This window comes from Lithobates pipiens, unplaced genomic scaffold, assembly GCF_037356315.1.
Source record: "Lithobates pipiens isolate NorthernLeopardFrog02 unplaced genomic scaffold, aLitPip1_a1.2 Scaffold_8, whole genome shotgun sequence".
In the NCBI taxonomy this organism is placed as follows: domain Eukaryota; kingdom Metazoa; phylum Chordata; class Amphibia; order Anura; family Ranidae; genus Lithobates; species Lithobates pipiens.
The window spans coordinates 170,910,062-170,922,238 of record NW_027507903.1 but is presented as its reverse complement, the minus strand read 5'-3'; the positions used below and the strand labels follow the sequence as shown (position 1 = coordinate 170,922,238).

The following is a 12,177-nucleotide window of genomic DNA, read 5'->3' as shown; positions in this document are numbered from 1 at the left end:
GTTGTGCCCAGGAGAATGGGCTCTGCACCCCGATGTGTTTTGGGACATATGTCGCAGGTGGGGTACTCCAGACGTGGATCTGTTTGCCTCCAGGTTCAACAGAAAACTGGACAAATTTGTGTCACGAACAAGAGATACACTTGCTCAGGGGTCAGATGCTCTGACAATTCCCTGGGATCAGTACAATCTGATTTATGCCTCCACCCCCCTCCCCCCCCCCCCGTGCCAGCTTCTGTCGCGGTTCCTGGGAAGAGTAAAGAGGGTGACAAAATCGGTTCTTTTGGTAGCCCCGGCTTGGCCCAGGCGACCGTGGTACGCAGAGGTCATGAAGTTGGCAGTAGGCAGGCCGTGGATCCTCCCTCTTCGGCCAGATCTGCTCTCACAGGGTCCAATTTACCATCTTGCTTTACACAGTCTGAATTTGACGGTTTGGCTGCTGAGACCCACATTCTGAGAGACTGTGGGCTTTCGGGGCCAGTCCTTTCTACTCTGGTTAATGCCAGAAAGCCGGCCTCCAGGCTTATTTACTACAAAATCTGGAGGGCATATGTTTCCTGGTGTGAACTCAGGGAATGGCATCCTAGAAAGTATGTCATTAGCAGGATCTTGGCCTTCCTCCAGTCAGGCCTAGAAATGAATTTGGCCGCAAGCACTATCAAGGTGCAGATTTCGGCCTTGTCAGTGTTTTTTCAGAAGCCACTTGCATCGCATTCCCTGGTGTGAGCTTTCATCCAGGGGGCTATGCGGATAAGGCCGCCAGTCAAACCTCCGGTATACCCATGGGATCTGAATTTGGTTCTCTCGGCTTTGCAGGGGCAACCTTTTGAACCTTTGCATCTGGCTTCATTAGTTCTTTTGACCAAAAATTTGGTTTTCTTGGTAGCCATATCCACGGCTAGAAGAGTGTCAGAACTAGCAGCTCTCTCCAGCAAAGAGCCGTATCTAATTGTTCATAAGGACCGGGTGGTCATGCGTCCCAACAGGTCCTTTCTACCTAAGGTGGTTTCGGGATTCCATTTGAATCAAGATGTAATCCTACCATCCTTTTTTCCGGACCCACAGTCCGCAGAAGAAGAATCTTTGCACACTTTGGATGTGGTTAGGGCAATCAGTATCTATCTTCAAGCAACTGCTCAGATAAGGAAAACTGATTGCTTATTTATTTTGCCGGAAGGCCCTAGGAAGGGCCAGGCGGCATCAAAATCCACTCTCTCAAGGTGGATTAGACAGATTATTTCTCAGGCCTATAGTGTTAAAGGGAAAATCCCTCCTTTTCAAGTGAAAGCGCACTCAACTAGGGCTGTAAGTGCTTCTTGGGCAGTGCATCACCAGGCCTCCCTGGCTCAGATCTGTAAGGCTGCGACTTCATCAGTCCACACATTCACCAGATTCTATCAGGTGGATGTCAGAGGGCAAGAGGATATTGCCTTTGGGCGCGGTGTACTGCAGGCTGCAGTTTAGGTCCTCCGGTCCATGGCGGTCTATAATTATGATCTGTGTCTCCCTCCCCTCAATCTGAGCATTGCTTTGGGACATCCCACTATGTAATGAGCTCCTGTGTCCCGTGATGTATGATCAAGAAAATAGGATTTTTATATACAGCTTACCTGTAAAATCCTTTTCTTGAGAGTACATCACGGGACACAGGCTCCCGCCCCTCTTGGTTTTACGTGGTTTCCTATTGCTTTGCTACAAAACTGAGGTGCCTCCCATATGGGAGGGGTTATACAGGGGAGGAATTCTCCTTAATTGGGGTTAACCAGTGTCCAATCACCAGAGGTGCCTATATAACCCACTATGTAATGAGCTCCTGTGTCCCGTGATGTACTCTCAAGAAAAGGATTTTACAGGTAAGCTGTATATAAAAATCCTGTTTTTGCACTGTCTGTCCTAACAAAGTTTAGTGTTATTTTGGCTATTCCAAACAATGTCTAGGAAGTTGTTTTGTTCGTTTTTTTTTTTGTTTGTTTTTTTCAAGGTTAAGTATGTGGTGTGAATGAAACTTGTACTTAACTGAACCAAACGTATAGTGGGAGTAAACTTTAAGGGATCAGTCAGCTGAAGAGTTTGGCGACCCCTAGTTTAGAGACTCATTGTTCTAACTGGGAAAGGGGCAAAAAGAAGAACACATACAGCCCTCCCTGAACCAAGTCCCCATAACTTATTATGTTATTCTAAAAGTACATTTTGACTGGTTAGGGCTGTCTCTGTGGTTCGATTGTATCCTCTGTAAGGTGACTTATAACTATGTGCTTTCGCTTCCTGACAATGTTTTATTCTGCTCATTACTACTGCTATGTGCTTATTTAAAGAGGAAGTAAACCCTGATGGTTTTACTTCCTCTTTGATTCCCTGCAAAGGTAAAGCATAATGGACTACTATGCATTGCATAGTAGTCCATTATGTGTCACTTACCTGACACAGGAGAAGGTGAAGCCACCGCTGTCCCCTGTAGATCCGAGAGTCCATCTTCTTGGTGGGTCTCGCTGCTCCAGCGCTGTGATTCGCCGGAGCAGCGATGACTTCACTCCCGCGCATGCGCACGGGAGCCGGCATATCGCCGCGATCTGCGGCTTGCCCAGTGCGCCTGCGCGCCGATGTCTACGGCGCATGCGCCATAGACAGCGATGGCTGTCTTCGGGCAAATATCTCCTAAACCGTATAGGTTTAGGAGATATTTCTTGGACCTACAGGTAAGCCTTAATCTAGGCTTATCTGTAGGTCAAAGTGGTTTGTAAGGGGTTCCAACCATTTTAATTGAATAAAACTGTTTTATTAAAAAAAACATACTGAAACTGAAAATTTGGTTATTCAGGATGCCATTGAGTCATGGAAACTGTTGCCACTAAGAATATTTGCTTTCACCACCTCAAACATGAGTTTCAATAAAAATTTATAAAAACAACAATTGCAGGGTGGGAAATCTGTTTATCAACAGAAAAAGCTGACCTGCAGATGTAGCAGTTAGAGGGTTGATCAAACCATTTAACACTGACCGGGGAGCGTACAATGGGCAGCTTTTATTTATGTAAATCCTTTATCCCAAAAGGAACAAAACAGTTTGATGTAACTGCTTCTAATGTGTTATTTGAAGTTTGGCTTCAATAAGTAAATGTAACATTACCCTCCCCCCAGACTGACAATGTTGCTGCCAAAAAGTGTCTTTGTGCTTCTTTGTTCAGAGTGGGGGCACTCTAAATACAGAAGGTGTGTTACTGGTAAGATCACCAGGTGACAACAGAGAAAAAATGGCCTAAAAATTAAAAGGAGTGCAGCCACCAAATCTTATGATTGCTAAGCCGCAATATGTTACATTTTTGGTTTTGGTTTTAATGCAGCTTTAAAGTGTAACTAAAGACAGAACTTTTTTATTTTGGATAGAGTAGTAAGGGGATAGAACCACTGTCTGGTTTTAATTGCTGTCTGTGTCTCCATTAGGGAGATTTCACATTCCCGAATTACCAATGTTCCCAGGAATTAAAACGAGAGTAAAATCATCATTTTGAGTTGTCACCAGAACAGTAGAGAGGAGAATGGAATCGCTTGTTCCCGTGACAACTCCTTAAAGCAGAGCTCCACCCAAAAGGGGAAGCTCCACTTATTTGCCTATCTTCCTCCAGCACCCGTTCCTAAATCTCTTCTATGAGGAATGTAGCCAGAAGCATTGAGGATTTTGTCACTTCCGGTTTGAAGCCTAGTACACACAAGCCGAATGACAGGTGACATCGGCCGGTTCAATAAAAACCGGCCAACACTTGACCCATGCTGGAAAGCCAAGATCCGACCAGCTCCCGATCAGCGCTCTCAGCCATTGGCTGAGAGCACTGACTGGAGTGTTCTGGGGGGCCTTCCCCCCTGTCAGAACACAATAGCTCAGTGGGGGAGATCGTTGTACTAACATCAGATAATACCGTGGCTCCATTTCTGGGTTGAATGAAAAAAAAAAATGATTGTTGTGTACAGCCATAGCCAAAAGTTTTGGGAAGGACACAAATATTAATATTCACAAAGTCTACTGCTTCAGTGTTTTTAGATATTTGTGAGATGTTACTATGGTATACTGAAGTATAATTACAAGCGAGTGTCAAAGGTTTTTTCTTGACAATTACATTGTTTATGCAGAGTCAATATTTACAGTGTTGACACTTTTTTCAAGACCTCTGCAATTCGTCCTGGCATGCTGTCAATCAACTTTTGGGCCACATCCTGACTGATGGCAGCCCATTCTTGCATAAACAATGCTTGGAGTTTTTCAGAATTTGTGTGAAGAGGGGGTTTCGTTCACCCGCCTCTTGAGGATTGACCACAAGTTCTCAATAGGATTAAGATCTAGGGGGTTTCCTGGCCATGGACCCAAAACATTGTTTTGTTCCCCAAGGTACTCATCACTTTTGCCTTATTTCAAGGTGTTCCATCATGCTGGAAAAGGCATCATTACTCACCAAACTGTTCTTGGATGGTTTAGAGAAGTTGCTCTCAGGATGTTTTTGTACCATTCTTTATTCATGGCTGTGTTCTTAGGCAAAATTGTGAGTGAGCCCACTCCCTTTGGCGGAGAAGCAACCCCACACATGATTGGTCTCAGGATGCTTTACTGTTGGCATTACACAGGACCAATGGTAGCGGTCACCTTTACTTCTTTGTACGTATGTATGTTTTTTCTGGATGCCCCAAATTGGAATAGGTCTTTATCAGAGAAAACTACTTTACCCCAGTCCCCAGCAGTCCAATCCCTGTACCTGTTGCAGAATATCAATCTATCCCTTATGTTTTTCCCGGAGAGAAGTGGCTTCTTTGCTACTCTTCTTGACACCAGGCCATCCTCCAAAAGTCTTCTCCTTGCTGTGCCTGCAGATGTACTCACAAATGCCTGCTGCCATTCCTGAGCAATCTCTGCACTGGTGGTGCCCCAATCCTGCAGCTGAATCAACTGTAGGAGACAGTCCCGGTGCTTGCTGGACTTTCTTGGGCTCTCTAAAGCCTTCTTCACAAATGCAGTGGAAATGTTTTTTTTATGGGATTGGGTTCATTTTCATGCCAAAGATAGACTTTGCAATTAATTGCAAATCATCTTATCACTCTTCATAACATTCTGGAGTTTAAGCAAATTGTCATAAAAACTGAGGCGGCAGACTTTGTGAAAATTAATATTTGTGTCATTCTCCAAACCGATTGTGATGGAAATAAAGGTAAAGGATTAAAAATGTTTAAAAAAAAATGTAAATAAAACAAAATAAATCAAAACACCACCTTGCCCACTTCCAAATGGAAAGTCACACTTGGGTTCGGCATACATATGTAAACGGTAATTGCACCACACGTGAGGCATTGCTGCGAACATCGGAGTGAGGGCAATAATTCTAGCGCCATAGCTCATGTTCCACTCTAAAGTGATAACCTGTAAAGGCTTTTAAAACATTGTCTATGGACAATTTTAGGTACTGTAGTTTGTCACCATTTCACAAGCGTGCGCAAATTTAAATCTTGACATGTTTGGTTCCTATTTATTGTATGCAAAATTATATTTTATATTTCACAAATTGGGTATTTTATTGTATTATGTTTAAGATTCGTTTAAGTGTATTTATTCCTGAAAATGTGTGTTCGATGAACAGCTGCGCACATATCATGTGATATAAAAAAAAAATGCAGCAGTCACCATTGTACTCTTCTGGGCTGCTGCTTTCAAAAAATGTATAATGTTTGGGGTTCTAAATTTTTGAGCAAAAGAAATTGAGATTTTAACATGTATGTAAAAAAATGTCAAAATTGCCCTGCTAGGCAAGTGGTTGGGAGGGGATTTTATATAAAGATGTCCCCTTCCTGTTGAGTAGGCAGGACAGGAAGTGAAATGAAATCTCTTCCCTAATGAAACCCAGATGGCAGAAAGACTTTTAATCTCCTAAACTCCTATCAAAAAGATTTTACTTTAGATATATTATTCTATTGTAAGTGTTAACATTTTTGAGATTTCTTGCAAAAATGTTAATTTAAAATGTAGTTTAGAAAAACTGAATATTTTAGGTTTGTTCTAGAGGGGGATTATGATCCCAGGTGCCTTAGGATATCTTTTTGTGTTTTGTGCAGGTAAAGAGGACGTACTCTCATGGTACATACAGAGCAGGTGCGATGAGGCAGATCAGCCTGGTGGGAGCAGTTGATGAAGAAGTAGGGGACTACTTTCCTGAATTCTTGGACATGTTAGAGGAGTCTCCTTTTCTGAAGGTAACAATCGTTATTGTGTCTTGTGTACCCATGCTCCAGTTTATTTTACTACTTGTTAGATGTGTGTGTGTGTGTGTGTGTGTGTGTGTGTACAGAGTTTTGTAAATCTTACAAATTAATGAACTGTTTATGTACAATTTTTGGATATACAGTATCTCACAAAAGTGAGTATACCCTTCACATTTTTGTAAATATTTTATTTTCATGTGTATATATAATCTTTTCATGTGACAACACTGAAGAAATGTCACTTTGCTACAATGTAAAGTAGTGAGTGTACAGCTTGTATAACAGTGTTTTCAGGTGTTAGTAGGGAGCAGGTGTGTTAAATTTGGTGTTTATCGCTCTCTCATACTGGTCACTGGAAGTTCAACATGGCACCTCATGGCAAAGAACTCTCTGGAATCTGAAAAAAAGAATTGTTGCTCTATATAAAGATGGCCTAGGCTATAAGAAGCTTGCCAAGACCCTGAAACTGAGCTGCAGCACAATGGCCAAGACCATACAGCGGTTTAACAAGACAGGTTCCACTCAGAACAAGAATAAGTGGAGTGCATGTGCTCAGCGTCATATCCAGAGGTTGTCTTTGGAAATGTATAAGTGCTGCCAGCATTGCTGCAAAGGTTGAAGGGGTGGGTGGTCGGTGTTCAGACCATACGCGGCACACTGCATCAAATTGGTGTGCATAACTGTTGTCTCAGAATGAAGCCTCTTCTAAAGATGGTGCACAAGAAAGCCTGCAAACAGTTTGCTGAAGACAAGCAGACTAAGGACATGGATTACTGGAACCATGATCTGTGGTCTGATGAGACCAAGATAAACTTATTTGGTTCAGATGGTGTCAAGCGTGTGTGGCGGCAACCAGGTGAGGAGTACAAAGACAAGTGTGTCTTGCCTACAGTCAAGCAGGGTGGTGGGGGTGTCATAGTCTGGGGCTGCTTGAGTGCAGTTCATTGAGGGAACCATGAATGGCAACATGTACTGTGACATACTGAAGCAGAGCATGAACCCCTCCCTTTAGAGCCTGGTCCGCAGGGCAGTATTCCAACATAATCACCCCAAACACAAGATGACCACTGCCTTGCTATAGAAGCTGAGGGTAAAGGCAATGGACTGGCCGAACATGTCTCCAGACCTAAACCCTATTGAGCATCTGTGGGGCGTCCTCAAATGGAAGGTGGAGGAGCGCAAGGTCTCTAACATCCACCAGCTCCGTGATGTCGTCTGGGAGTAGAAGAGGACTCCAGTGGCAACCTGTGAAGCTCTGGCGAACTCCATCCCCAAGAGGTTAGGGGTGTACTCACTTTTGTTGGCAGTGGTTTAGACATTAATGGCTGTGTTTTGATTTATCTTGAGGGGACAGCAAATGTACACTGTTATACAAGCTGTACACTCGCTACTTTCCTTTTTTTGCAAAGTGTAATTTCTTCAGTGTTGTCACATGAAAAGATATAAAATATTTACAAAAATGTGAGGGGTGTACTCACTTGTGAGATACTGTATATTGAGAGTGCCTGTGGTTTGCTTTTAGTCTCTCTCTTGAAACAGATTGTCGATATGAACATAGCAGGCAGGAGGAATAATTATAACTTTTTGTCTCATGTAAAGTTGGGATATTTTGCCTTACAAACATGCCATTATTTCCCAACAAAGCAGCTAAGTTTAGTCTGGAAATATGTAAACTGAAGCCTAAAGCTCCGACTGCTTTGTGGAAATGGGTAAAGAATAAATATCTATATGTAATATTTATTTGTTTAACAGTAAATATGTCATATTTACCTGACTAAAAATATAATAAAGAAGCTATCCTTTAAAACAAATAAGATGGATTCTTAAAATTTTTCCAATAAAACACTTTTTTTTTTTTTTAAATTGTAAGTAAATTATCGTTATATTAGTGTAAACACAAAGAAAGGACTGCATCTCCAAGTCCTGAGCATATTTCTCTGCTCCCCCTGTAGCGTTGGGTACTGGCTTTAGGGGGCCAATCGGCACGTATGGCAAAAAAACTAAAGAAAAACGCTGCTGAGTAAGCCTAATTGGGGTGAAATGCATCAGAGGTGCGTGACTTGGGGTGAGGACTATATCGGAAGTTAACTGATTTGATTAAACTTGCAGCTTTGTCCTTCGTTTTTTCTCATATCTTCATCAGGTTATGCGAAAAACTAGAGCTGATAGCATCAGGCCCCAGTAACAAAATGAAATCAAATCAGAGGTGCACAGAGAAGGTTTTATTTTGAATATATGTAGCATCAGGGACTTCAGTATGACCTCTTCTTTAAGATTACGTTCAGGTGGCAGTATAGTTATCTGTTGGGTTAAAGTGGATGTAAACCTGATTCGTGAAATTTGATTTAGGCACATATATCTGTAGTGTTTACCGGGGTACATTTGATTTAAATCACAATTTTTAAAGAACGACTGTCATATCTGTCCCGCAGCGGCTCCTCGTCTGACCCGCTGTTGACTCACCAACAGTCCCTGTCACTTTAATGGTACAGCTGGTGATGCAACAAGGCGAGGGACGTGGCAGCAGCAAGTGAGTGGATGCCTGCTAACAGGCGCTGCCATGATGGATCTGAAATGACAGGTGCTCTTTAAATGTAAGGACTTATTCTTGCTGATAGTTAGAATCTTTGATATTTGCAAACATATTGAAAATTTCCTATTTAGAAAAATAATCTGTCGGATTAGTAACAAGGCAATATCAGATTCAATCATACAGTTTGTTATGTACATATAGGAATATTCCTGAACTGTTTTATCTCATGGTTACTGTGAAATTTGTGTGACTGCATCAATGCAGTGCATGTTATCTAAGCTTGCAGAGCTTGGATTTGTTGAATGAGTTTACCAAAAATGTAAATATTGCAGAATATACAGCCGCATGCTACATAACTACGCTCCATTCCATGCTGAATAAACTAAATTATTAATGTATCCTAAATAGAAAGCTAGATTTTTACTCCAAAAGCATTTTATTAAAATAAATTTGATAAAACATGTAAAAAATCTGATTTAAAATCCTATTTTTTTTTTTTTAATCATATACTTATCTCTCTCCAAAGCCCCAATTCCCATGTCTTTCTGCTGTTTTGTTCCTCTGTTATCAGCATGATAACTTCTGACAACTTATCAGAGACGGGCAATAAAACCAGCCTGAAATTTGTGTCTTGTCACAGCACAGCTCTGAAAGTATCTTCCTTCAATGTGGATTGGGGGTGTGTGCCTTTCCTCCAATCAGCTGTTACACAGTGTAAGCCCAGACACCACGCCTACTGCTGAATGAGGAAGTAAGAATTTTAAAGAATATAGCAAGCTGAAGACAGCAGATATACATGTAAAACTTATGTAGGGAGATCAGTTTAATCTATGTGTATCATCTGCGGGATGATACACACTTTAAGGATACTGGTTTTCAGTGTCAAAGTGACTTGTAAAGCAAAATAAAAAAAAAATTGCAATCTTATATGCTTTCCTAATCGGTACAATGGTTTTGTTCAGAACAGCCCCAATCCTCTTCTGAGGTCCCCCTATCCCTGACTCCCCCCCCCCCCCCACTGAGCAAGATTATTTCTATGGGGTCACTCGAGTGGACTGGATCTGGAGCTCTGTGTGTCCTTTGACGCACATAGTGCAACTTGGCCCTGCCCCCTGCACTCTCCTCAGACTGTGATTGACAGCAGAAGGTGCCAATAGCTCCTGCTTCTGCCACCTCCATGTCCAGTGAGGAGAACGCAGCTGCTTTCTGGCATAGCACTGAATCTATATCGGACTCATGCAAGTATTTAGGGGGAGCTGTGCACAAAGGTTTTTTCCTTAATGCATAGAGTTAATTTTTAGGGTTTATAAGTTTTAGTGTTTGAGGACACTAAATTGTGCTGGAGGAGCCACATACTTACACAATACTGCAAAGTTACCTCTCAATTTGCCCTCCTCCTCTGCACTAGCTGTCAGCTAAATTCTCTCCACCATCGAGAACGCAAGCAAGTGTACACTGGACTGTGCGTGCGCTGCAAGCAATGTACACACATAACAAAATGCAAGAAAATAGGGAAAGTAATTTGTGCTTGCAGTGAATTCTTCTTCCTTTTTGAACTTTCATTGGTAGAAATGTTCTCTCTACAACCTTTGTTAGCGTGACCTTTTGGTTCTACAATTGCATCAGTTAACACAATGGCACTATATACATAGGACTTGAATATTGTATAAATAATACAAGTAACTTTTGCTACTGTTTGATTTCATGTTTAACAGCAATGTGTACAAACTGACTGTGTCAAAATTTCACTTGAATGACAGCGCACTTTGCCGTGGGGAACTCATTCAAGCCTGGAGCTAAAAAGCCGCAAAGAAAGCGATGATGGTCCTATAATGTGGGTGCGCCCAGGAGAGCAGATGATCCCTGTGGCTGACATGCCAAAGTCTCCATTCAAAAGAAAAAGGTACATAGAGATTTCAGCCTAAACCTAGGGGATTTATGTTGGTACCATCTGTGCCTGGAACAATAACATCACAGAGCTTATGTTCAAAAACCTAGTTAACACAAAAGTAGCATAGTTGCAGCACTCAAATTTTACTATTTTCTCCTGCTATTAGAAAATCATATAATTATTGGTGTTCCATGCTTGAAGAGTATTGTTTGGAGATGTTTATACAACATAAGAGTGCATTCTGGCCAGTGGACTACTGTCTTGGAGACACAGTAGTGCCCTACCTTGACATTTAGTCTGGCAGGCTTTGCAGCTCAGTTCACATGTTGCAATCATCTTTGGATAAATAGTTGTCATTAACCACTTCCAGCCCAAAGGACGTCATATAATGTCCTAAATTTTGAGTGGAGATTTCTGAATGATGCCTGCAGCTGCAGGCATCATTCTGATAGCTTTTTTTTTTTTTTTTTCCAGCACTCCTTCCCACTGCCCTCCGGTCCTTCTCCCGGCTCGCCAATGCGATTGGGGAGCCGGAGAATGAATCGGCGGTGGTTTACCATAGAGCTGACCATGGACCAGATGATCCCTGGCCATCTCTATGACCCTCAGAGGCCAGAAGCAACGTCATGACGTCACTTTCGGCACTGGCAGATGTAAACACTACCACCTCCTCTTCTTTTTTTTTTTTTTTTTTGCTGGAAAGCCTGAGATCGTGCTTTCGAGCAAAAATTAGGATTTTTACATGTAGGAGAGAAATTCCTGAATTGGCCCAGTATGGAAGTGGTTAATGACACTTAACAAGTGTCAACCCCCTGGTTCCCTGCTGTGCTCAGTGGTTCAGTCTGTCAAGCCCTACCTTGCTATACGAGTTGGTGGGAGGAACCACTGAGTCTAGTGGGGCACCAGGAATCTGTCCCTCCCAAGTGTTGATCTTTTGAAGAGATTTCAAGGGATGATTTCTCTGCACTTGGCATGGGCAGTGGGAGAGGTAAGTATTTAGATACTGCTTTACATGGAAGTTTTTTCCTTTTATGGGCACTTTTTTGTTATCAGTAATTTCTTTTAAAACACGCATTAATAATTGCATTCAGTCTCTAGTGGCCAAAAGTACATGGAAAACTCGCCTTTTGATTTCAATATCGATTCCTGCACTCATGACAGTTTAAATTTTTGCATTGAAATGGTTGTGATTGGTGTGGGCAGTAATCTCCATCTTAAAGTTGAAGTTCCATGCTAGTCTTATCCCTTGTACACACGGTCAGAGAATCCGTCGGAATGTGTCCTATCGGACCGTGTTGTTGGATAATCAGACTGTGTGTGGTCTGCATCGGACTGATTCTGTCGGAATATCCGTCGGACCCAATTTTCCAACTTGTTGGAAATATTTTCCGACAAACTGGTCCGATAGGACATACTCCGATCATGTGTAGAGAATTTTGATCGGACAAAGTGCCATGCATGCTCAGATCAAATTCCTACATCAAAGCTATTGGCTACTAGCCTGAATGTAGTCTCATCT

General features: G+C 42.1%; 1 protein-coding gene across 1 annotated transcript in view; it reads left to right on the top strand.

The window, feature by feature from the left end:
- Window positions 1–12,177, top strand: part of RSBN1L (round spermatid basic protein 1 like) — a 135,693-nt gene that overhangs the window by 85,013 nt on the left and 38,503 nt on the right. Inside the window, 2 exon segments of the mRNA XM_077471867.1 lie at window positions 6,088–6,225; window positions 10,528–10,670. Coding sequence (XP_077327993.1) covers window positions 6,088–6,225; window positions 10,528–10,670 — 281 coding nt within the window.